The 25,900-nt window shown below is 44.2% G+C and overlaps 2 protein-coding genes across 6 annotated transcripts in view; one reads left to right on the forward strand and one right to left on the reverse strand.

The window, feature by feature from the left end:
• The window catches only part of alg9 (ALG9 alpha-1,2-mannosyltransferase), a 325,621-nt gene extending 309,647 nt beyond the window's left edge, over window positions 1-15,974 (reverse strand). Inside the window, exons 1-6 of one of the 5 annotated variants that reach the window (XM_085967887.1) lie at window positions 15,824-15,974; window positions 13,978-14,165; window positions 11,455-11,611; window positions 8,354-8,557; window positions 6,710-6,868; window positions 1,638-3,000 (exon numbers count right to left, since the gene is read on the reverse strand). In XM_085967887.1, coding sequence (XP_085824013.1) covers window positions 1,779-3,000; window positions 6,710-6,868; window positions 8,354-8,557; window positions 11,455-11,611; window positions 13,978-14,152 — 1,917 coding nt within the window. In that variant the 5' untranslated portion in view covers window positions 14,153-14,165; window positions 15,824-15,974 and the 3' untranslated portion in view covers window positions 1,638-1,778. The other 4 variants (XM_085967885.1, XM_085967884.1, XM_085967886.1 and 1 more) reach the window with 4 other exon arrangements.
• Window positions 15,975-19,827: 3,853 nt separating this feature from the next.
• On the forward strand, window positions 19,828-25,429 carry cfap68 (cilia and flagella associated protein 68). The gene is made up of 3 exons (XM_085967892.1): window positions 19,828-20,262; window positions 23,030-23,093; window positions 24,843-25,429. Exons 1-3 carry the CDS (start codon window positions 20,086-20,088, stop codon window positions 25,280-25,282), a joined length of 681 nt encoding a protein of 226 aa, XP_085824018.1. The 5' UTR covers window positions 19,828-20,085; the 3' UTR covers window positions 25,283-25,429.
• Window positions 25,430-25,900: the final 471 nt, after the last annotated feature.

The following is a 25,900-nucleotide window of genomic DNA, read 5'->3' on the forward strand; positions in this document are numbered from 1 at the left end:
GGCTAGAACTGTACGCAGTACTCTAGCTATGGCCTAACTAGTGTATTATACAGTTCAAGCAAAACCTCCCTGCTCTTATATTCTATGCCTCTGCTAATAACCAGGTGCTTTATCGATGCAAGTCTTTCTTTCTTTCATCTGAACCTATCTTGTGATCTATGATGCAGTAAGCAGGAACAAATTAAGAGAGCAATGCACAGAAACTTACAGCACAGAAGGAGGCCATTCAGCCATTGTGTCTGTGCACCTCTTTACTGGAGCAATCCAAAACTAATCCCACTTCACTGCATCCTCCTCTGTTTCACATGTTTATCTACTCTTTCCTTAAAATATGCAATGCCTTTGCTTTAACTAGTCCATAAGGCAAAGTTTCAGCAACTCTCTGCGTAAAATCTCACCTAACCTCTCTCCTCACTATACCATCCATTACCTGCATGTACAATACAGGTGCACTATCCCTTATCCGAAACCCTTGGGGCCAGATGTTTTTCGGAATTCAGAATTTTTCGGATTTCAGAACGGATAATAATGCTTATAAATGGACAAGAGGCAGCTGTCGGGTTTACCCTACAACTACACCACTAGTGATGGATGCAAACCTGGCTAGGTAACCAGATTACTATAAAGAAATAGTTAACAGCAATGTTTCCTCAAAGTTGCACACGGCCACGCAGTAATCTGCAAACTCCCGTGCAAGCTGCTCAAGTTTTTACACTGGAAATACCGAGATACGCTCCACGAAAAAACTTTCAGTTTTCAGAGCTTTTCGATTTTCGGAATTGCGGATAAGGGATAGTTGACCTGTATTACTTTTATACATGAAATGCTTTAAATTCCCTTTACAAGTAATTATTTTTGTGCTGCTTTATTTTGCAATAGATCCCTCTGCTCATTGGCCACATCCCTAAAACAGAAATGAAATTCAAGAAGATAATATGACTCAGTCCCACTCCAGGGACTTGAGCACATAAAGCTAGGCTGACACTCCCAGTGCGGTACTGAGGGAGCGCTGCACTGTCAGAGGTGCTGTCTTTTGGATGAGACGTTAAACCGAGGCCCCGTCTGCCCTCTCAGGTGGACATAAAAGATCCCCCGGCACTATTTTGAAGAAGAGCAGGGGAGTTCTCCCCGGTGTCCTGGGGCCAATATTTATCCCTCAATCCATGTAACAAAAACAGATTATCTGGTCATTATCACATTGCTGTTTGTGGGAGCTTGCTGTGCGCAGATTGTCTGCTGCATTTCTAACATTACAACAGTGACTACACTCCAAAAGTACTTCATTGGCTGTAAAGCGCTTTGAGACGTCCGGTGGTCGTGAAAGGCGCTATATAAATGCAAGTCTTTCTTTCTTTCAGTTAATAAGTGAGACGCTTGCCGTACAGGGGAGAATAATCCCTACCCTGCAGTGTTGTCAGTAGGAATTGTGTGAGGTTTTTAATCTAATGTTCATTTGAACTGTGAAAAACATTCAGCAGTAGAATTATAGGTTTGTCCTTCCAAATTTGGGTTGCATCTGGGGAGTATTTTGAATTACTTAACACTAAGGTGAAATATTGGTGGTTATAGGTTCATCACTAGTGATGGTAGTAGTGCGAGAAGTCCGAGGTGATGGATTAAGACCATGGAACAAGAAGCATATCACAAACACCGACGTTTATTTGCTCAAGTGCATTTTTTTCCTGAAGCTTAGTGGTATCAATAGCTAAGTACGTGCAGTGGCAATCCTGCACGGCAAGAGGTAAAAATAAATCTTTCAAACACTGGTCCAAGGCTTTTTATCGGAGAGTTACTTGAAAGCTTTTCTGCAGTTCGTCTCGGAGATGCAGTTGCATTTCCAATGCTTGCTGGTGGGACAGTGCCTTGTCGCACGACTGGTAGGTCAGTCTGTAACAGCAGCTCACACGTTTGGTTGGAGCGTGCCAGAAACTGTCGATCAGCTTCATTTCTCTCACTGACTCCCTGCTCACTCGCCTTACCGCCGCATGGAACTCCAACTCATCCGGTTTCCCGTCCGCATCAACCCAGAAGCTGACATCGTGCGTGTAGGAGGGCGGGCAGAGTGAAAAACCACAAAAGGGCTTCAATTCTGCCGCACTGATCTGGTTTAGGAAGCGTTCGTCGAGCGTCCACAGCGTCCTCCAATCATTTACGTGATACAGCGCCGTGGACAGCAGGTCAAGGTTTATTGAAGTAACACAGATACTTAGCTCACCGCTGGTCTGTTGAGAAGGAATGAGAACCAGTTTTCCAACAGTTGGATTGGTAAAGTCTGGGTGTTCCACGTCTCTAAAACAAATATTCCAACTTTTTCCACTGGCCTCCTCTTTAAAGGTGACCGATCTTAAGCTCGTGTCCATCTGGTGGATTTCAGAGGCAGTGGTACTTGACGCTGATTTTATGAGGAACGAAATGGCACTCTCCACAGAGCGCATAAAGAGATGGAAAAAATCTGGTTGGCTTTTATCACTAAAAGCACTAACCAAAACCATCTCGTGGAATACTGGCATGGTTTGCGGCGTAATCGGGCACTTCCTGAAAACTGTGCCGCTGAGCACATAGATCACTTCAGCTCTGAAGTCTCGTCTTTGCAAAACGTTGTCCACATATCCTGTCAGAGTAGGCCGGAGACAGCACCTCCTGCAAATCTCGCTCACAGCGGGGGGCCCAGCCTGTTTCAAAGGAAAGCAGCCCACATTCTGGTTCCCCAGGCTCAGATCAGACATTGGCGCAGAAACATCACAGCAGCGGGGCTCGGTGGCTTGTCCACACTCGCTGCTTCTCGATTCATCCTCTTGACAGCTGGAGCAGCTAACCCAATAAAGCTCAGCCTCGCAAACCCCAGATCCTACACCCGTGTCCTCAGACTGAAGGCCTGTCTTTGACAGCAAAGGAAAGTTGCTCTCCAGTTCCTGTACAGTCGCTGTATCTGCAATCTGCTTTCTTAACAACTCTTTAATGATATTTACTGGATGGTTTGAACCTTTCTGAAGAAAATTCCTGCAAAGATTAAAAACTCAATTAGAATAATCGTCAAAGGCCAATATTTCTCCAATTCAGAGGTTCTCGAACAAGGGGGTGCGAGGAGGATGGGCTGGCCAAGAACGAGAGCCACCGATGCAGCCTCACATGACCAAAGGAGGTCCATTACGGGATTATCTCCGCACAATGGACATTGGGCCTACCAGAGCTGGTTCTGGTGCACAGCAACCGATTGCTGTTGCACCGGCAGCTCCAATAGGCCATGTCCACCTCTAGGAATCAGCAGGGATTCAAACATCTAACGCTGAGCTGAGATCGCCCCATAATTCACCTTCTCTGGCTACGCAAGGCAGCATCAGTTAAAGTGAAAGACATCTCTGTGGCAACTCCTCACTGCTGCCTGAAAGTAGAGATCCTCGAAGCAGTCATCAGTTTGAGGTGCACAATCCCTACGTGACTGAAGGCAAGGTGAGCATTTTGTACTTCTCTCAATCTTCCCACCACCCCCAAGTTTTTTGAAGCCAATTGGACTGAACTCTGCCATCTTCTTGGGGAAAAAAAGTGTTTCTTCGAAAAAGGAGCCGGCGTGAATGGGACTCAATATCGAAGCGAGGGGCTTGGCCAAAAAAAATTTGAACACCTCTGCTCTAGTTTAACATTGTACAAAAGGCTGATATTTAAAGATATTTAGTAGACGAGAATCATATATGTATATCTTCAAGTGTAGCCATTGACCAAATAATATTACCCATAATTACTCCTGGGTAACTAGAAAACTTGTTCAAAATGTAGCCGCACAGTCAAAAGTAGTTTTGACTAAGTTTTGATAACAAACTGCCACAGGCTGCAAGTGAAGGTTAAATCATTAAATAACATATTAAAATGCTGTATAGAACTTAGAATTCGCTTAACAAAACTATAAACAAGATAACACTGAACATGGCAAAGTTGGTGGAAAAGTACTGGAAAGGCGGGATGCTATCTTAGTCAGAGTGACAATGGTATTTTGGCCATTAGAACCAATTAAAAAAGGTGATTTTGTTAAAGATCATATATGGACACTGGCCAAACCAACTTTTGATAAAAGGGTTAAAACCTCGATACCCAAAGAACAACTTTACACAGACGTACTGCGATGACAAAGGAACAGACTTACGACGACGTCATCTGTGTCCGAGAGGTTCCAGAGACCTAAGGCTGCGAGCTACTCATTAAAACTATCGCCTAATAAGTATTGATTACGCTGTATGCTTAATAAATCTTGATCTATTGCTCAAACATACTGGCTGCTGCCTATTGGTGTCTTGTCCAAGAACTCAGAGATCTATAAGATCTTACAACATTTTCTGCAATTTAGTAAATAGTTCATTAGGATCCCCTTTAACCAACTTTGGTGTTAATTGGTTCACTCAAAAAGGTCACAGGTTAGGCGAGAATGTGATGAACTGAAATGCTACCAGGTTGCAGCAGCAGTACTTTGTTTAGGTTGAGGCACATTGATGGGAGCTCTACATTGCATCCACTTCTTGCTACACCTGACAAAAGAGGGACTATTTGATACTGGCTGCAAAGAGGGAAAATCTGCCACTTCCATCACTGCCATCTCTCACCTTTTAAACTAACAACTACAAATTATATTCCGCAGCCATAGGATTCTACAAGAATGTGAATCATGGCGGTCGATGTTCCTATTAAGATAAGAATGCATGGTACCTCAGTGGATACTCTCCCCTGAGTCAGAAGGTTGTGGATTCAAGCCCCACTTGAGTACATAATCTAGGCTGTTACTTCAATGCAGTACCGAGGGAGTGCTGCACTGTCGGAGGCAGATGAGATGTTAAACTGAGGCCCCATCTGCCCCCTCAGGTGGATGCAACAGATCGCATGGCACTATTCTAAGAAGAGCAAGGGAGTTCTCCCCGGTGTCCTGGCCAATATTTATCTCTCAATCAACATCACTAATACTAATTATCTAGTCATTATCTCACTGCTGTTCCTGGGACCTTGCTGTGCGCAATTAGCTCACAGATTTCCTGCAGTATAACGCTGACTACACTTCAAAAGTACTTCATTGGCTGTAAAGCACTTTGGGACGTCCTGAGGTTGTAAAAGGCGCTATATAAATGCATCTATCGCTCTCTCTTTCTCTCTTTGAATTAGCCAACACTCACTGTCCAGGCTCACAGGTAACAAATGGCTATCTGGGTGAAGTACTGGAAGGCCACCCCCTGTGAAGAACCAGCAAGACTGCTGCCCTTAGAGAAGAAAACTGGAGGGGGTTGGGGAGATTCCTGATTGTAGTCAGGCCTTTTGGGAGAAGCACCATGACACAATCAGCATTCGCCATTTGAACAACATGCAATAGAAAATCATCAACAGCTGTCAAGGTTAATGATCATTCTTGGCACCAATTTAATGCTTAAAAAGGGGGCACTGATGGTAAAAAATGCATCAAAGAGGTGAGAAAAATATAAATTGAGGAGTGAAATAATTGTTTTAAATTCATGTGGCCCCGATTTTAACTCTAGGTGGATTCCCCGCTCAGGCCCGAGTTAAAATTAGTCGGGTCTCCGTGATGTCATCGGGCCACAACATGCATATGTAAAGAAGGACCCTGTTGTCTCCGGGCGTCTGTCCTTGCTGCCTGCTCACGAGAGTAGGTTAAAATTGCAGATGTTGTGATCATGGCGGCTCTCGGACAGGTAAGAGCCAGGGGGATTTTAACTCCCTATCCGCCAGGTTTCTGCTGAGCGAGTAGGGTTGAAATCACGTAACACTTTTCATGTACGTCTGCTCTTGCTTGCGCAATTCTTTTCTAAAGCCTCTCTTCTATTACCTGATATAAACATCAGAAGAGGCAATTTATCACGCCGCAATAAAAAAGTTAGGATATTTTGTAAGTTAAATAGAAATAAATAAATAAAAACAAATCAGATGGTATGTATATATTATGTGAAAGAACAGCTGTCCAGGGTATGGCTAAAGGCTGTCATGCCCTCTTAGGGAATCAAGTGAAATGAATGAAGTTAATGGAAGCTTTTGAACCCACTGACAGTGCTGCATCTCCCAGCTGCCTATTCTATGTAGAACTAAGACGGATGAGACGTTAAACCGAGGCCCCGTCTGCTCTCTCAGGTGGACGTAAAAGATCCCATGGCACTATTTCGAAGAGGAGCAGGGGAGTTATCCCCGGTGTCCCCTGGCCAATATTTATCCCTCAATCAACATCACTAAAAGCAGATTATCTGATCATTATCACATTGCTGTTTGTGGGAGTTTGTTGTGCGCAAATTGGCTGCCGCGTTTCCTACATTACAACAGTGACTACACTTCAAAAAAGTACTTCATTGGCTGTAAAGCACTTTGGGACGTCCGGTGGTCGTGAAAGGTGCTGTATAAATGCAAGTCTTTTAAAAAAAATTAGTTAAACATTTTAGACTAAGGTGGAATAAATAGTTCGATGTTTGGGTCCAACATTTTCACCTCTGACTGCAAAAGGGAGAAATTCCAGCCTTGTGGGAGAATTTGCTCTCTCTGCTATTTTAATGGTGAAGTTAACCTTTTTATATGGTACACTAATAATAAACAGCACGACCTCACACCAATGTTATTTTCCTTCTGTCTTGATATGTTGCTTGTCAGTAAATATTTTAAACAAACACTGATGACACAGTTAAGCAGCGTCTCGAATTCTATAGTTTTGCAGCGTGCAGTTCTGCGACTCGACCTGTTTATCTTTTCAACAAGTTCCTCAGGGATCTGGAAGGACCAGCGCTCACTCCCAATCACGGTTTCCATAGCAACTGGCTTCATCTTGAGGAAGGGCAAACTTCTAGTGAACACGTGGGTTAGAGCTCGATCAACATGGAAGGGCTTATCTTGACTCCTGAAAGAAAAATTCAAAAAGGTGCCATTTAATACATTTTACAAGGGAGGGAATGTAATCAAAACTGTAAAAGCAGTTTGAGAAACCTGCTTCTCACGACATGCACGTGGATACAAAAAACGATAAGCTTTAGTTTCAAAGTCAATGTTATAAATCTCATCGTCATGAAGAAATGACTCATGAAATAACACTGGACGGCCAGCTGGTGGCGCCGTCCAAGGAGTATAAATACTCGGGCGTGGGCCCAGCTTGCTCAGGGACATTTTGTAAGACAGGAACTAGTGAAGTACAACTAGACCTCCATGTTCTGAAACAAGTTGATTAAAGCCTTGCTCTATACTCGAACCAAGTGCGTAGTGAGTTTTATTACATCAGTCAACATTATCAGTGTGACAGGAAGGTGCTGAGATGTGTGCATGAGGACTTGCCCACATAATCGAGGCTGATTCTTGAGTACAGTGCTGAGGGAGTGCAGCATTGCCGAATGAGATGTTAAACCAATGCTTCGTCTGCCTGGCCTGGCAGATGTTAAAGATCCCATGTCACTTTTTATTCGTTTTTTTAAAAAAAGCCTGGCCAAAAATCATCCCATCAAAAAATAGATCAGCGGGTCATTCATCTTATTGTTTTGTGTGGGATCTTGCCACATCCAGAATAGCTGCTCTGTTTGCCTACAGAAACAACACCAACTGTACTTCCAAAAGTAATTCATTGGCTGCGTAGCACTCTGGGATGTGGAAGACATTGTATAAATGCAGGTCTTTTTTAAAGACAGCCACCACGTACGGTTATATACACTATCGAATAATAACTTTACAGAGAGCTAAACCAGCAGACTGGGGGGGGGGGGGCGGTGACGGTGTTACAATAGAAACATTTCAGATAAATGGGTTAACATCTCCCATTAAAATAGTAGGCAATGGAACGTCAAGCATTCGTGCTAATATCACCAAAGGTCATTTACAGCATTGAATGTAATGATATTAAAATGGCTGTAACATTTCCTCAAGGTGCCTGCTGCAGCACCTGTACTTCACTGTGCAGGTATTATAATGAGGAATACGGAAACCATGCTCACACACAGCTACATGCTACATCCATCTTTCGGAGGAGACATTAAACTGAGGCCCCGTCTGCTCTCTCAGGTGGACGTAAAAGATCCCATGGACACTATTTTGAAGAAGAGCAGGGGAGTTATCCCCGGTGTCCTGGGGGCCAATATTTATCCCTCAACCAACATCACTGAAACAGATTATCTGGTCATTATCACATTGCTGTTTGTGGGAGCTTGCTGTGCGCAAATTGGCTGCCGCGTTTCCTACATTACAATGGCAACTACACGGCAAAAAAAAGTACTTCATTGGCTGTAAAGAGCTTTGGGACGTCCTGAGGTCGTGAAAGGCGCTATAGAAATGCAAATCTTTCTTTTCTTTAAAAGACATTGAGCACTAAATGTATCCATGCATTAGCCTGCTAATCACCTACCTATATCCTGTGCTGGTGTAGCCGTAATAATGAGCGCAGTCAAACGGCTGCACTTTACTCAAAATGAACCCGGCTCCTGCAGCCATGGCAACTATTTGCCAGCTGTTGTGCCATTCTCGCGTTGGTTGATCGACAGTGGTCCCTCCCTGTCCCCTGCATAGGGTAACATGAATATCACCTTTTGCAGTTAGAATATCTGCGCAACTAAAAAAAAAAAGACAATATCATTACTGCTGTCGGCAAAGTGCGTAACATTCAACTGAGGACAGCGAAGAGAAGCAAAAGGCTACATTAAACAAGCATGAATTACTTTTACTTAAATTCAGAAGCCTAATTGAAAGGCCAAGGCCCAAAATAGAGTACAGCACCAAGGTCGAAGAGTAAATCAGTGATTTGGTGATGCAAAGCTTAGATTTTAAAAGACTGAAGATTTTTTTTTTTTAATTCATTCACGGGATGTGGGCGTCCCTGGCAAGGCCAGCATTTATTGCCCATCCTTAACAGCCCTCGAGAAGTTGGTGGTGAGCCGCCTTCTTTAATACAGCAGAGTGGCACAGGGCAGTTAAAAATCAACCACATTGCTGTGGGTCTGGAGTCACATACAGGCCAGACCGGGTAAGGACGGCAGATTTCCTTCCCTAACGGACGACATTAGTGAACCAGACGGGTTTTTACGACAATCCGGTAGATTCATAGTCACTATTACCGATCTTAGCTTTTTATTCCAGATTTATTTATTTAAAAATTGAATTTAAATCCACAGCTGCCGTGGTGGGATTTGAACTCATGTCTCTGGATCATTAGTTGAGGCATCAGGATTACTAGTACATTAATATAACCACTCTGCTACCATGCTCCGTTGTAGAAGGAAGCTGGCGATCTTCCCTCTGGATGCCCATTTCAGCCGACCGGCGGGATGTTATTGAGGCCCGACCGTTAAAATGGAGCAGGCCTCAATAACCGCAGCTCCCAGACGGCTGGCCTGCACATCCCACCGCTTCCCGGCCAGGAGTTAAAATTTCCCCTTGGGATTGTCTGCATTTCCACCTAATTGGTGTCAGAACCAAATCCCTTTGTTACTTGGTTGCATATTCCTTCTGTCACAATAGACCATTTGCAGAAGCTGACCATTGCACCAAATGGCTCTCAGCTGATCTCTTAATTGATTATTACAAACAAAATGTATTTTCAATCGGAAGAAAGATCTGTCTATTCAACTGAATATGAAAGCCATGAATCTCATCTACAACAGCTTGTGTACTTTGCACTAAAGTAGTAACTGTGGCGGTAACCAAGATTTGAAGTGACTGCAAGTTTCCTATACTTACATTAAAAATAGACTCATCACTAATGAATAAACTCCATATTTATCAGTGTATGCACAGGGATGGAGCGGGAAACGCAAAAATCTTCAATTTAAAAAAAATGGTCTTTCGATTCAAGAGCCTTGACATGAATCAGTCATTCATGAAAGAAAGACTTATGAAACAATACTGAGCAGCCTATGGGTGGCGCTGTCCAGGGAGAGTATAAATACTCGGGCACGGGCCCAGCTTGCGCAGAACATTCTTAACAGGAACTAGTGAAGGACACAACTAGACCTCCATGTTGTAAAACAGTTGATTAAAGCTTAGTTTAACGCTTAGACCAAGTGCCTAGTAGTTTTCTTACGTCAAGCCTTTTTTGCTGATAATTAATGGCCATTGGCGGGAGAGAACTTGATGTCATTTCACCATATATTAATATTGTTGCAAAACTAAAAGTCTTACATTGTAATTACAGATGCATCAAGCCTCAGTCAGCATTTATTCATGAAAAAGTGTGACCTCATGCTGTGTGTTACTGAAAACAAATTACTTGCATTTCTATAGCGCCTTTTTTGACCTCAGGACGTCCTAAAGGGCTTTACAACCAATTAAGACGTTTTGAAGTGTAGTCATGTTGTAATGTAGGAAACGTGGCAGCCACTAGCAGGAAGATTAGACCTTACTCTATTCATCATCTCCGATCATAGTTTTTCATTGTCTTTTTCTAATGATCTTACTTGGGCAAAAACTCCAATTAGGATATATGGCACAGAAACAGGCCATTCGGCCCAACCAGTCCACGCCGGCGTTTATGCTCCACACGAGCCTCCTCCCGTCTTTCCTCATCTAAATCTATCAGCAGTAAATCGGCTAATTGGAGTTTTTACACAGGATCCTATGTAATCCTATGTAAAAACTCCAATTAGCCAATTTACACTTCAGTTCCAAATATGCATCTTCCAGATTTGTTTTCTGTCCCGAGACTGCCATCTTCCCAATGTATACTTGTATAGTTATAAATATTAAAAGCGTGACCCCGAGCTCCCAGTCGCCTGTCACTTTAATTCTCCAACCCACTCCCACTCTGATCTCTCTGTCCTCGGCCTCCTACACTGTTCCAATGAAGCTCAACGCAAGCTCGAGGAACAGCACCTCATCTCTCTATTCAGCATTTTACATCCATCTTTCGGATGAGACGTTAAACCGAGGCCCCGTCTGCTCTCTCAGGTGGACGTAAAAAACCCCATGGCACTATTTCGAAGAAGAGCAGGGGAGTTATCCCCGGTGTCGTGGCCAATATTTATACCTCAATCAACATAACAAAAAAACAACAGATTATCTGATCATGATCACATTGCTGTTTGTGGGAGCTTGCTGTGTGCAAATTGGCTGCCGTGTTTCCTACATTACAACAGCGACTACACTTCAAAAGTACTTAATTAGCTGTAAAGCGCTTTGGAACGTCCGGTGGTCGTGAACGACGCTATATAAATGCAAGTCTTCCTTTTTGTCACTGTGCCCTTTCCCCTCCATTTTCTCTTGCCCATTCCCTTCACCCCACATATACCACAAACAGTTTCATAAAGATACAAATGGCCTGCAAATATAGACCAAGAGATTAAATACAACAAAATAAAAGAGATTGAGGTTGTCAATGGCTCCAGATGAGCTACACTGAGCTCTTCCTTGCTGAAGAGGGTTTGGGAATACCCAGTGCGACTGGACACGAAGCAGAGAATCATTTAATCCAACACTGGACGTTGTGGACTTTTGAGACACATGGTCAGAACTCACCTCAGAAAAAATTTAGCCAGAAGGTCTCTGTTCTTTTTCACACCAGCCTTCCTGCCACAGTGAGGGAAGTTGAAGATAATCCTGTCAAACAGCCGGCCTTTCAAGCACGGACACTCCTGAAGGTTGGTACAGTCCACTTGAAAGTAAACCTCTGCTCCTGAAGGATAATGGTCGAGGAGTACTGCATTAATAAGCTGCTGCAATCGGTTCCTGTCACCCAGGTACTTTATGTGACAGGTTTAGAGCACAGCCGATACCTGTTCCATTATCATATAAACTGGAAGGGACTAACTTTGCCAAGCACATACTATAATCCTCAAAACTGAACATTAGAGATATGTTGGCCCGTATTTTCCGATCCCTCTGGGTGTGTACGAGCTGTGTAGACACCTATAGGGGCACGGAAACGCCGGTTTCAAGTATGCGAAGCGCATGCGCAGAAACCGGCATTTCCAATCTGTCAAGAATCCAGTTGACAGATCGGACACCTGCCCTGGAGAAGGGCCTCCGCGGGGGAGAGTTCCACTTTCTGCAGAACCTCCGCCCGCTGAAAACCCTTAGAAATCTTACGCCTGGTAAAAGCAGGCCTTATGCCTGCTTTTACCAGCATAAGAGTTGAAAAAAAGTTTAAAATTTTTTTTTCATTCACTTATGATTTTAAAATACTTTTAAAAAAGGTAAGTTTATTTTTAGCCCTGTAAAAAACTAATTATTTTTCAAAAAAATTAATTTTTGTTTAAAATATTTAATTTAATGTAATTTTAACTCATTTTAAAAACGTGATGGTTTAAAAAAAAAATTATTTAACGTTTTACTGTGTTTTTGGGGTGATCTCTATTCATATATTTGACGGGTCTATCTGTCAAAAGTATGAAGGGAGATTCCCTTCTCCTATTGGCTAGCCTGGCCCACGTGATCCCAGGGACGCTTGCGAACTGCCTGTGCCTCTGGGTTACCTGGGCCCTGCGCATTTCGACTGTGGAGAGGCCCAGGAGCGGAAGTGTCTGGACCTCGGAAGCCCTCAGGTAAGTTCGTAGATTTTTTTCCGATAGGCGGCATCCGCAAGCAGGAAGCCGATCGGAAATTACGGGCCTTTATCTTATGTTACACCCAACTAAGGTTCCAATATACAATCTACCTATAATTATATAAAAATTAGCATATAGGTCATATTACCATACCCTGTTATGCCTCTAGGTGGCACCTCGATTAGGATTTCCCATTATTAAGTGAGCTGCTACCTGTCACGGGCTCCCTGTAACACCAGTAAGTTCAGCTGTAGAGCCACCATATTGCTCACCACAGCTACTTCAGAGACAGAAAATGCTGGAGATACTCAGCAGGTCAGGCAGCATCTGTGGAGAGAGAAACAGAGTCAACGTTTCAGGTCGATGACCTTTCGTCAGAACTGGAAAAAAGCAGGAAATGGAACAGATCTGTCCCGTTACCATCTCCTTTTGCCTTGAATATCTCTTAATGTCTCTTAACCTATCCTGCCTTCTATCCTATCACAGACCTTCCCTTTTGTTCTTTCATCCCCTCCCCCCTTTCCCAGCTCCTACACTTGCTTAAAAATCTGTTCCATTTCCTGTTTTTTTCCAGTTCTGACGAAAGGTCATCGACCTGAAATGTTAACTCTGTTTCTCTCTTCACAGATGCTGCCTGACCTTTGGTCGCCTTATCTGAGGAAGGATGTTCTTGCCATGGAAGGAGTGCAGCGAAGATTCACCAGGCTAATACCTGGGATTGCAGGAATGACGTATGAGGAGAGATTGGGTCGATTGGGCTTGTACTCACTGGAGTTTAGAAGATTGAGAGGGGATCTCATCGAAACCTATAAAATTCTGTCAGGCCTGGACAGACTAGATGCAGGAAGGATGTTCCCGATGCCGGGGGAGTCCAGAACCAGGGGTCACAGTCTAAGGATAAGGGGTAAGCCATTTAGGACTGAGATGAGGAGGAATTTCTTCGCCCAGAGAGTGGTGAACCTGTGGAATTCTCTGCCACACAGGGCAGTTGAGGCCAATTCATTAAATATATTCAAGGAGTTGGATATATTTGCTAAAGGGATCAAGGGATATGGGGAGAAAGCAGGGACAGGGTACTGAATTTGGATGATCAGCCATGATCTCATTAAATGGCGGAGCAGGCTCGAGGGGCCGAATGGCCTACTCCTGCTCCTATCTTCTATGTTTGTATACCTCTAACATTACAATACTACTTTTCACCTACTAAGTATCATCATTTTTTGAGAATTAATTTGGATGAAAGATGCTACCAAACATTAACCAGTCTTTCTCGTTCTGATGAAGGGTCCCAGACCTGAAACGTTAACTCTGTTTCTCTCTCCACGGATGCTGCCTGGCCTGCTGAGTATTTCCAGCATTTTCTGTTATTATTTCTCGTTCAGATGCTGTGCACTTTAAGTTTCTATTTCAGATGTCAGTATTTGCAATGTTTCTTTTATCTCTCTCACTACACATCAAACAACCCCCCTCTTCCCCAACGGTATCTCCTCCTTACCTTTTTCTAACAAGTGGGCAGTATTTTTGACTGCTTTTTCATGCTGAGTTATTTCTTTTTCACTTTCGTAGCAGGTTGCAATGATCCGGGTGTCTCTGTCCACACCATCGCACAGGGCAGCAGAAAAGGAGAAGTTCCCCTCGCCCACAAGCAAGGTGCTGCCTCCCTGCCTCATCGTCCATTCGAGCCTGAAGAAACAGTAACAGGCAAACATTTCAAATGCCTTCTCTAATATATTAAAAGCCATACACACTTAAGACAGTGTGTCCTTCTTTGTTGAATCTGTGATCAGTGATGGAACCTTTACTTTCCACTCATTTCTTTCTGCTAATTTTTGTTTTCAAATCCCTCATGGCCTTGACCCTCCCTATCTCTGTAATCTCCTCCAGCCCTACAACCCTCCGAGATCTCTGCGCTCCTCCAATTCTGGCCTCTTGAGCATCCCTGATTTTAATCGCTCCACCATTGGCAGCCGTGCCTTCAGCTGCCTAGGCCCTAAGCTCTGGAATTCCCTCCCTAAACCTCTCCATCTCTCCGTCTCTCTACCTCTCTTTCCTCCTTGAATACGCTCCTTAAAACCTGCCTCTTTGACCCAAGTTTTTGGTCACCTGTCCTAACATCTCCTTAGGTGGCTCGGTGTCAAATTTTGTTTGATAGTCGCTCCTGTGAAGCACCTTGGCATGTTTTACTACATTAAAGGCGCTATATAAATGCAAGTTGCAGCTGTTGAATGTTGCACTGATCAGGCTGAAGGATGCTAGTGCTGCAGAATGGAACACGTTTCAGTTCACACACCCAGGCAACATGAAGTCCTCCCAGATCAAGTGTGACATGGTATCAGGTACAGTAGCGTAGTGGTTACGGTGCTGGACTAACAATCCCGGAAACGCAAGTTCAAATCACCAGCACAGCAGCTGGGGAATTTTAATTCAGTTAATTAAATAATAAAGCTAGAATAAATCAGTAATGGTGACCATGCAATACTACTGGATGGTCAAAGAAAAATCTGGTTCACTAAGCTGCTGTCCTTACCCAGTCTGGTCTATATGTGACTCCAGACCCATAGCAATGTGGTTGATGCTTAACTACCCTATGAAATGGCCTAGCAAACCACTTAGTTGCTACAAATAAGTATAACAGCACCATGGGCGTACCTTCACCACATGGACTGCAGCTGTTCAAGAAGGTGGCTTACCACCACCTTTGGATGGGCAATAAATGCTGGCCTTGCCAGTGATGTCCACATCCTGTGAACAATTTTTTTAAAATGCAGCAAATACTTCCTCCTGCTCATGAACAACCAGATGATCACCCCTTGCACCCTGTGTAACACTGCAATGATGCCACCCTCAGTGACCTTGCCCATTGAGCATAGCCCCGAATTGTTTTTGTGCAATGGGTCCAGTCCCAAGAGGAATATGCCTCATCCTCCTCCTCCCCTTCAACTCTGTCCCTGCACAGCCCCGGAGAGCAACACTTCCTTTCCACCGCCCGGCGGCCTTTCGCTCTCCTCAACCACCACAAAACCAGGGGAACTTTCAATAAAGCTCCGAGGCCAAGCGCAGCAGAAGCCCCGCACCTTCAAAACAAGCCTCCGCGGAACTACCGAGCCGGCCGGGCCCCACTGCGGGACCCCAGAGCATCGAAATCAGCAACGTCGGACCCTCGACTACAGTCAGAGTCTCTCGTCAACCTGTCCCACCAACTCACCCGCTGGATGAACAGCGACACAATGCGGATGTGGTGCAGCTACCAAAGGACAAGTTCCAGCCACGCCGCCTCCTTCTGCATCGCCCTTCCTTCTTCATTGATTTCTATGTAATTCAAAACCAATTCATGTATTTACCTTTCTTCTTTCCATTGTTTATTTCCAGCTGCATGCCTTCCTTTTAATTCATTTATTTCCTTCCTTCTTGTTTTTTTTATTCTTCCGTTCCTTTCTTTCAAAACTAAGCCGTGGCTCAGTGGGTAGCACTCTCCCTCTGAGTCGCAAGGTTGTGGGTTCACAGTCCCACTCCAGAGATTTGAGCGCAAAAATCTAGGCTGACACTCCAGTGCAGTGCTGAGGGAGTGCTGCACTGTCGGAGGTGCTGTCTTTCGGATGAGATGTTAAACTCAGGTAGGCGTAAAAGATCCCGTGGCACTATTTCAAAGAAGAGTAGGGGAGTTATCCCTGCATCCTGACCAAATTTTATCCCTCAATCAACATCATTTAAAAAATAGATTATCTGGTCATTATCAGGTTGCTGTTTGTGGGAGCTTGCTGTGCGCAAATTGGCTGCCTGTTTCCTACATTACAACAGTGACTACACTTCCAAAGTACTTCATTGGCTGTAAAGCGCTTTGGGACATCCTGAGATCATGAAAGGCGCTATAGAAATGCAGGCCTTTTTGCTATTTATTTGGCTCCTCTCTCCACCACACCTCTCTTTTATTTATTTTCTTTGCACACCCTCACCACCAGCCTCCACTACCCAAATCTCTACCCAATATATTCAACTCTGTAACCCACACCACAGTGATGTTGATTGAGGGATAAATACTGACCAGGACACCGGGGATAACTCCCCTACTCTTCTTCAAAATGGTGCCACGGGATCTTTTACATCCACCTGAGAGAGCAGACGGGACCTTGGTTTAACGTCTCATCTGAAAGACGGCACTTCTGACAGTGCAGCACTCTCTTATGTAAATATACATTCTGTTCTACAAACCATAAAGCCTGTGCTGTTACTAAAGCAGTGTTATCCAATATGTTAGCTACTAGCCACATGTGGCTAATTGGAAATCCAGACGTGGCTAATTGCATTTTTGATTTGTAAATAAAAAATGAGTAATAGACACTGTAATTTGGGCAGGTGACCTCAATGCCTTCATTCGCACAGCAGATGCCCTTGTTGGTAAAATGAAAAGCAAAGTGTGTGAAAGTTTTGTGATCATTATGAGTGCTTTAATTCCTCGGTTACTTCTAAAAGGGTGTGTAACATGGCTAAAAACTGAAAACCTCAGCAACAAGGAATCACCAGCAAATTTGTATGGAGAAGGGGAGCTGTTATCATGCTCAGCTTAAATAATCAGAATAGCCACTCCAGGCCAGCAGCAGAAAGCAAGCCCAACTAATAGCGAGCTGCTCCAACAGGGAACATCATGGAAAAAGGCATACGAACGTACAAAATCGACAGGCAGGAAAAGACCAGCTGGTCCATCAAGCCTGTCCCGCACCATGCTGTCCGGAGTATTATGACTAAAGGCAAACAACATCCAACCGCATTCTCGATGGAGAGCAGGGGCCAGTGTGGATTGAGAGCAGAGGCTGGTCAGGATGGCGAGCACGGGCTGGTCTGAATGTAGAGCAGGGGGTGGGTCTAGATGGAGAGCAGGGTGGGTCTGGATGGAGAGCAGGGGCTGGTCTGGATGGAGAGCAGGGGCTGGTCTGGATGGAGAGCAGGGGCTGGTCTGGATGGAGAGCAGGGGCTGGCCTGGATGGAGAGCAGGGGCTGGTCTGGATGGAGAGCAGGGGCTGGTCTGGATGGAGAGCAGGGGCTGGTCTGGATGGAGAGCAGGGGCTGGTCTGGATGGAGAGCAGGGGCCGGTCTGGATGGAGAGCAGGCTGGGTCTGGATGGAGTGCAGGGGCTGGTCTGGATGGAGAGCAGGGGCTGGCCTGGATGGAGAGCAGGGGCTGGTCTGGATGGAGAGCAGGGGCTGGTCTGGATGGAGAGCAGGGGCTGGTCTGGATGGAGAGCAGGGGCTGGTCTGGATGGAGAGCAAGGGCCAGTCTGGATGGAGAGCAGGCTGGGTCTGGATGGAGTGCAGGGTCTGGTCTGGATGGAGGGCAGGGGCGGGTCTGGATGGAGAGCAGGGTGGGTCTGGATGTAGAGTGGGGATGGGTCTGGATGGAGAGCAAGGTGGGTCTGGATGGAGAGCAGGGCCAGTCTAATGTGTCTCAACATTCTCAGCATGAAGCCTCTGATAAAGTCAAGGTACCGCTTGCTACTGCTGGACAACAACCAGGAAGCTGCACTGAGATGAGTTGTGTCTGATAAATTCATGCCCGAATGCCAAACTTTGGTGAAAGAGAAAGAATACAAAGATTCTCACTGAATGGCGGCGGATGTTTACGTAAATATACACCTGAATTTATCTGTATTGTGTGCAAGGTGTTTTCTACTAATATTAGTGCATGTGGATAAACCGATGTCGCTGTAGTCACACCTGTGGCTAGTCAGCGATTTCATAGAAGCATAGAATCATTACAGCACAGAAGGAGGCCATTCGGCCCGTCGTACCTGTGCGGGCTCTTTGAAAGAGCCGTCGTGCATAGTCCCACTCTCCCGCTTTTTGTCCCTAACCCTGTGAGTTCCTCATCCTCAACTACCTGTTCAACTGTTTTAAAAATTACTTATGGAATCAGCTTCCACTGCCTTTTCAGGGAGAGCGTTCCAGATCACGACAACTCTCTGAGTGAAAAAAAATTCTCCTCGTCTCCCCTCTAGACCTTTTGCCAATGATTTTAAATCAATGACCTCTAGTTATTGACCCACTCACCAGAGGGAATAGTTTTTCTTTCTCTACTCTATCAATACCTCTCACCATCTTGAAAACCTCTATTAGGTCACCCCTTAACCTTCTCTGTTCCAAGGAGAACAGTCCTAACTTTTCCAAATTTGCCTCACAACTGAAGTCCCTCATCCCTGGTAACATCCTGGTAAACCTCCTCTGCACCCTTTCTAAGGCCTTTACATCTTTCCTGAAGTGTGGGGCCCAGAATTGTCCGCAATACTCCAGCTGAGGCCTAACCAGAGATTTATAAACTTCTAGCCTGATCTCTTTGCTATTATATTCTATGCCTCTATTTCTATCCATTTTATTTAAACTTTCATTGTTTATTTTAGTTCAATAATGTTACAGGAATTAAGTTACTCCTGCCATTGGAGTGATGTTGATGTTGCCATATTGGAGATTGTTTCAGTTTGGCAGTGGATAAAATAAAATTCTGAAAAAAACTGGCTGCCTCTTTGATCCAGGAATCACTGAATGTAGGTTAACAGATACAAAAGCAAAATACTGCGGATGCTGGGAATCTGAAATAAAAAAGAAATTGCTGAAACACTCAGCAGGTCAGACAGCATCTGTGGAGAGAGAAACAGAGTTAACGTTTCAGGTCGGTGACCTTTCGTCTGAACTGGAAAAAGTTAGAGTTGTAACAGGTTTTAACAGGTAACAGTGTCAGCCAGTGACTCAATGGGTAGCACACTCACCTTTGAGTCAGAAGGTTGTGGGTTCACAGTCCCCCTGCAGAGACTGCAGCACAAAAATCTAGGCTGACACTCCCAGTGCAGTGCTGAGGGAGCGCTGCACTGTCGGAGGTGCCATCTTTCAGATGAGACGTTAAACCGAGGTCCCGTCTGCTCTCTCAGGTGGACGTAAAATATCCTATGGCCGCTATTTCGAAGAGGAGCAGTGGAGTTATCCCTGGTGGCCTGGCCATTTTTTATCCCTCAATCAACATCGCTAAAAACAGATGATCTGGTCATTATCACATTGCTGTTTGTGGGAGCTTGCTGTGTGCAAATTGGCTGCCGCGTTTCCTACATTGCAACAGTGACTACACTTCAAAAAGTACTTCATTGGCTGTAAAGCGCTTTGGGACGTCCGGTGGTTGTGAAAGGCGCTATATAAATGCAAGTCTCTCTTTTAAGCAAGTGTAGAGGCAGGGAAAGGGGCTGGAGGAAAGAATCAAAGGGAAGGTCTGTGATAGGATGGAAGGCAGGAGAGATTAAAAGACAGAAGAGATGTAGGTTCACAGATGTTTTACATTTCCACAAAGGGTCAACTATCAGCATAACAAATAAAGAACTAATCAACACGAGTTGTAGTTCAGATCAATCATCTAAAAGTTGTGCATAATATAAGTCTGGGAGTCAGCGTGTGACTCACGCTGCCGGCTCTGTGATGTAATTAACTAAAGAGAATTGGGTACCGGGGACAGTCGCCGCGTCCCGTTACCAAAACATCCAACACATCGCCGGTGGCTCAGGTTAATCGCAGACCCGTCATTCACGCTGCACAAAGCTGCTGTAAGGAGACCCGACACTCCACACTCCACCATGCCGGCACCCCACCACACTTTATTTTTCGCAGATCAAGCGACGTGCCCTCTTAACAGGAATGAGCCGACCAGTGACGGCGAGAACCGCTACACTGTAAAAACTCTCATAGCAAAATGGTACGAAGAGAGGTGTGGACTGGGTGAAATCAGGAAAAGGAAGCCTTTGCCAACACAGGTAAGCAGTGTCTGACTTGGCTTCCTTCGTTGTTGTAGACTAGTCTTGTTATGGAGGATTAACGATTCATTTTTTCACTTAATTAAAACCCATATCCTAAAAAAAATTGTATGGGGTTTGGGAGGGAGTGAGTTCTCCTTAAAGTTTACAACCCTGTGCATAAAGTTTACTTTGTTGTTCTTTAAGAAGTGGAGGGTATTTTTTTACTGTGTCTCAGTGGTCGTGCTTTCGCAGAGTCAGACAGCTGTGGGTTCAAGTCCCACTCCAGGGCCTTGAGCACATAAATCTAGGCTGAGGCTCCCATTACAGTGCTGAGGGAGTGCTGCACTGTCGCAGGGGCCGTCTTTCGGTTTGCGACATTAAACCAAGGTCCCGTCTGCTCTCTCAGGTGGATGCAAAGGATCTTCCCATGGCCACTATTTCGAAGACGAGCAAGGGAGTTCTCTGTGTCCCGGCCAATATTTATCACTAAACAAATGGTCACATTGCTGTTTATGAGACCTTGCTGTGTGCAAATTGGCTGCCACAGAGATGCCTGTGGATCCGCGCCTCACCCGCGTGAGTCAGCAGGTTCAAGAGAGATGGGGAGAATACAGGAAAGGATCGACTAATGATTGTGATGCAATCGATACAAGTTTATCAAATGATAATCTTCAGCTTACACTTTTTACTTGAAAATAAATGTGTACTATTATATTTGAAAAACTATAAATTATAACCCTGGATTTTTGTACACTAGTTTTAACACCTTTACAAACAAAGCATTTATGATTACGGTTTATTAAAACACAGAAAACCAAGGAAGAAAGACTTGCATTTATATAGCGCCTCTCATGACCTCAGGACGTCCCAAAGCGCTTTACAACCAATGAAGTGCTTTTTGAAGTGAGGTCACTGTTGTAATGTAGGAAACCCAGCAACCAATTTGCGCACAGCAAGCTCCCACAAACAGCAATGTGATGATGACAAGATCACGTGGCAGAGTTTCCGCTTTCGGCGCAATCGGTGATCCAGGCGCAAATTGTGCCCAAAATTGCACTTGTTTGGAGAAGTGTTTTTTACTTCTTGAGTTTCCGCTCAAACTCATTTGCATATCGGCGAACATAAAATCTGCCTTGAACGGGCAATGTTTTAGAAGGTAAATTTTTTTTTAAATTTTGCTTTAAAAAATATTCCTTGCTATATTTAAGAATGATAACTAGGTGCAGTTTGAATAATACAGCCGAAAATGGGTTTATCACAAAAAAATAAGCATTTTAATCAGAGTGTCTAGTCCACTACCTGAGTAACCCGATTTTAAATAACTGAAAATGACTTTAAAAAAACTAGACCGAACCATTTGTACAAAAAGAAAATACTGCGGATGCTGGAAATCTGAAATAAAAACAGAAAATGCTGGAGATACTCTGCAGGTCAGGCAGCATCTGTGAAGAGAGAAACAGAATTAACGTTTCAGGTCAATGACCTTTTGTCAGAACTTTCATTAGACAGAACCATTTGCTAGTTATACTGGTGTACAATAGTCAGTTCCTTAGTAAATATTTTAAAATTGTATTCAGAAGCTTTTAAAATGTGCCTAATAGTGTTCTTGCATTTAAAAAAAAGGCTTAATTTTTAGAGCCTTCTCGAAGGCCCGCAAACAAGTGCAATTAGCGGAAACTCATCATGGTGATTAATTTGATCTGGGCTGCCTGGCTAGGATTGTGGGCGGGGCCGGCTTCTAGTATGATGTTTTTAAACCAGTGCAAAAAAGCTGAATGTAATTTGCACTGTACATTCTGCCATCATTTGTGCTGGTTTCACCGACTTCGGGCAAATCGCGCCCCCCCCCCAAAAAAAACCCAGGGCAACCGAGCGGAAACTCCAGGCCCACCAGGGAGAACTCCCAAGACAAAATGATGGCAATAGGGACAACAGGAGAGTAAGGATAGACATAGCGACAGGTCCAAGTAGAGACTGAACAGGGGATATCACAGAGGGAGAAAGTATAAAACAGCCTTGGACCTGAAGGCAACACCATAGGAGATACACTGGTATCTTAAAATGATTTGCGAAGCCATGGGAGACCTTATTGAGGTGTATAAAATGATGAGGGGCATAGATAAAGTGGATAGAAAGGACCTATTTCCCTTAGCAGAGGGGTCAAAAACCAGGGGGCACAGATTTAAAGTAATTTGGGGGAAGGTTTAGAGGGGATTTGAGGGGAAATTTCTTCACCCAGAGGGTGGTGGGGGTCTGGAACTCACTGCCTGAAAGGCAGGAACCCTAACCACATTTAAAAAGTACTTGGATGTGCACTTGGGATGCTGTAACCTGCAGGGCTACGGACCAAGAGCTGGGAAGTGGGATTAGGCTGGATAGCTCTTTGTTGGCCGGTGCGGACACGATGGGCCGAAATGGCTTCCTTCCATTCTATGATTCTATGTTAAAAATTATTGGGTACAATACATCAAGCCTGTCATGGTAAAATAAATACAGCAATTGACAATGCAAACACTGGCACTGGGGACTTAAATTCAATGAATTTATTGGAAAATCTTTTCCAATTGTTGTACAAACTACTCTCTGAATTGAAAGTTGTTTAGTTTATATCACCTGATAATTCCATTTTTTTGTCACTAAATTCTCACTTTGCTATCCTATTTCTGATGGCTTAATTTAATTGATTGGATAATTAATTTTTTTCTAGTACAAAAGTGACCGCATTATCAGGTGTATTAGATAAATACTGAAATTATTTATATATTTAGCTTTGCTTTACTTGCAGTACGAACATGTCTATCATACGATATATGGAGATTCATATAACAAGCCAGAGATACGCCAGAGAGGTAAGTGATAATGGATACGTCATCCTACACTTAAAATGTAAGAAAAAAAATGTAAGCAGATATTAGTCGACCAAGAAAGTGCCTCTTCTCACAGATTGAAGAGATCAGTATAAAATTCTGACAGGGCTGGACAGACTGGATGCAGGGAGGATGTTTCCCCTGGCTGGGGGGTCTAGAACGAGGGGTCACAGTCTCGGGATACGAGGTAGGACATTTTAGGTCTGCGATGAGGAGAAATTTCTTCACTCAGAGGCTGGTGAACCTGTGGAATTCTCTACCACAGAAGGCTGTGGAGGCCAAGTCACTGAATATATTTAAGAAGGAGGTAGATAGATTTCTAGACACAAAAGGCATCAAGGGGCATGGGGAGAGAGCGGGAATATGGTATTGAAATAGAGGATCAGCCATGATCATATTGAATGGCAGAGCAGGCTCGAAGGGCCGAATGGCCGACTCCTGCTCCTATTTTTCTATGTTTCAAATTACAATGCCATTGTGTTTTGAATTTGCAATGCTTATCAAGCCTTTCCGAATTCTCAAAAATAAATTTTATCTAATAAATGAAATGCGACCTATATAAAACCAACCTAGATACATGCAGTGTCATGCTTGTAGGTAGGACACAGACTACACCATTTACAGGGAATTATACTGAAAGTGGCTGAGAGAGAAAGGGATCTGGGTGTGATTGTGCACAGATCACTGAAGGTTCACGACCAAGGCAGAGGAGCCGTAGCAAAAGCAAATGGGGTATTAGGCTGTATTAATAGAACCATTCAGTACAAATCAAAGGACACATTCTGTCATTGAAGTGGTTGCTGGTTAGACCACAGCTGGAGTACTGCACCCAGTTTTGGTCCCCTCACATGGTGGGTGATATAGCGGCCTTGAAAAAGGCTCAGAGGAGAGCTACAAGAATGGTTCCTAGCTTAAAGAACCTTAGATGGGCTTAAACAGCCGGGTCTATTTACTTTACAGCAACATAGACTTAGCGATGACCTGATAGAGGTACATAAAATAATAAATGTGCTGGATTGCGGGACTATTGATAGATTGTTTTAGTTTGATAGATTGGGAATGACCAGGGGACCTGTATTTAAACTACGTGAAAGCAGGAATAGGCTGGATGTTGGGCGGTGCTTCTTTCCCCAGGGAGTAGTGAGCCTTTGGAATACATTACCGGCTGGTGCAGACTCTCTGCCTTCAAGAGGGAGCTGGACCGGTTCCTGACAGGGGCAGATATCGCATCATACAGAAGGTAAGTGGATTAGCAGATAACATACGCACGGTAAATATGATGTCCTGGACTCGTTTTGATCGCCTGAGGGGGTCAGCGAGGAAGTGGGTTTTTGTTTCCCTTATTGGCCCTGGGTTTTTTTTCCCCCGTCAACCCTAGGAGATTACACGGTTGCTGGGAGGAAGTGTTCAGTCATGATGCTCCAGCCTTTAAATTTCGGCGCATGCGCGGTTATTTACAATGTAAAAGCCGGTGAGCGGCCTGTGCGGGACCTTTCCTGTTACTGCGTGGCCGCATGCAGCTTAGAGGGAGCATTGGTTACAAGTGACTTAAAAAGGCCTATGTGGGGTAATGTAACCTAGACACCTATCTGTATGCGTGTGATTACACATTGCTATGTGGCATCTTTGTTTAGTGTGAAAAATATAATAAAGCTTGGTTAACAAAAAAAAGAAACTTGAAACTGCATTTCTATTTAATATCACTGTGTATAAAATGATTCTTTCCTCTAGTATTTGAAAGGGAGGGGCATGTTTATCCTGGGCATCAGCCAGAATTGAACCTTCCTCGTGTCAAAGCAATCCCGAAGAGCAGGTACACGCTGGATTACGTGGACCCTGCACTCCTAATGAATCCTCCCTCATGGACCGATTCGGACACAATGGAGAACCAGCAGTTACAATATTGCGGACCCCCTGCTCCATCAGATGCGGACAAGAACGCAGAGAAGTATGAGTTATGTGGCTCTTACATTCCTCTAAGACCTTGCTCACTGACAGACTCCGCTGCAATGCAAAACAGGCAACCAGAATTACCAGGATTTTGCGGATATTACATTCCGACCAAAGGTCCTTTAGGGCAGTGCACAGCTGAATATTGTGAACCCTGCTTTCCTACAGCAGCTCCTTCAGGGCCAGGCTTGGCTGCCTGTTGTGGACCCTCCATTCCCTGAGGGGCGGACTTGGCCACAGTGAAGAATAATCAAGGAAGAACCATAATGATGAACGTTGCAAGAGTTTAAAAAAAAAGAGACCTTTTGTTTTTTTTTTAATGAGTGGACTGAAATGGCTCGTTAATAAATAGGGAATAATGTACCTGATGTGCTGAGTTAAGAGATTTATTTAATGTGTAAACAATCTGTGATTCAGCCCATGACGAACTGTCAGAAACACGTTGTGACTGTAAATCGAAATGACGCGGAGTGATGGAGTGTGGGATATGATCCACTAAGAGGTGCCAGACTACTGAACCCATGAGCCGAAACAGTGAGTTAAATAATCTGCAGCAGGAGTGGATTATTTCCTAAATTCCATGCTTCAAAGATGCTTGCATCCTGTAGGAATATAATAAATAGGTTCGTAATCTCTTGGAACCTGCATAAAACATGGGAGGTTTACCCATTACTACCTGTTTGAGTATTTGGTCATTCAGGTTGTTGGATGTTTGCTTTTTTAAGTAAAGTTCTGATGTTAAAATAATCAAAGGTTAACAATTCAGCTGATTTCTGTTGAGAATCTCATACAGCACACCAGAAACAGTTTGTTTGTTTAGGTCTAAATCCCCCCTTTTT

Source organism: Somniosus microcephalus, chromosome 26 (assembly GCF_052327205.1).
Source record: "Somniosus microcephalus isolate GS21.2 chromosome 26, FLI_Smic_1.0, whole genome shotgun sequence".
NCBI lineage: Eukaryota > Metazoa > Chordata > Chondrichthyes > Squaliformes > Somniosidae > Somniosus > Somniosus microcephalus.

Coding starts and splice junctions, on each gene's coding strand:
- cfap68 (XM_085967892.1), top strand. CDS start 20,086: ATGCCGGCACCCCACCACACTTTATTTTTCGCAGATCAAGCGACGTGC. Junction 20,263..23,029: donor GGAAGCCTTTGCCAACACAG/GTAAGCAGTGTC, acceptor CTTTACTTGCAG/TACGAACATGTCTATCATAC. Junction 23,094..24,842: donor GCCAGAGATACGCCAGAGAG/GTAAGTGATAAT, acceptor TCTTTCCTCTAG/TATTTGAAAGGGAGGGGCAT.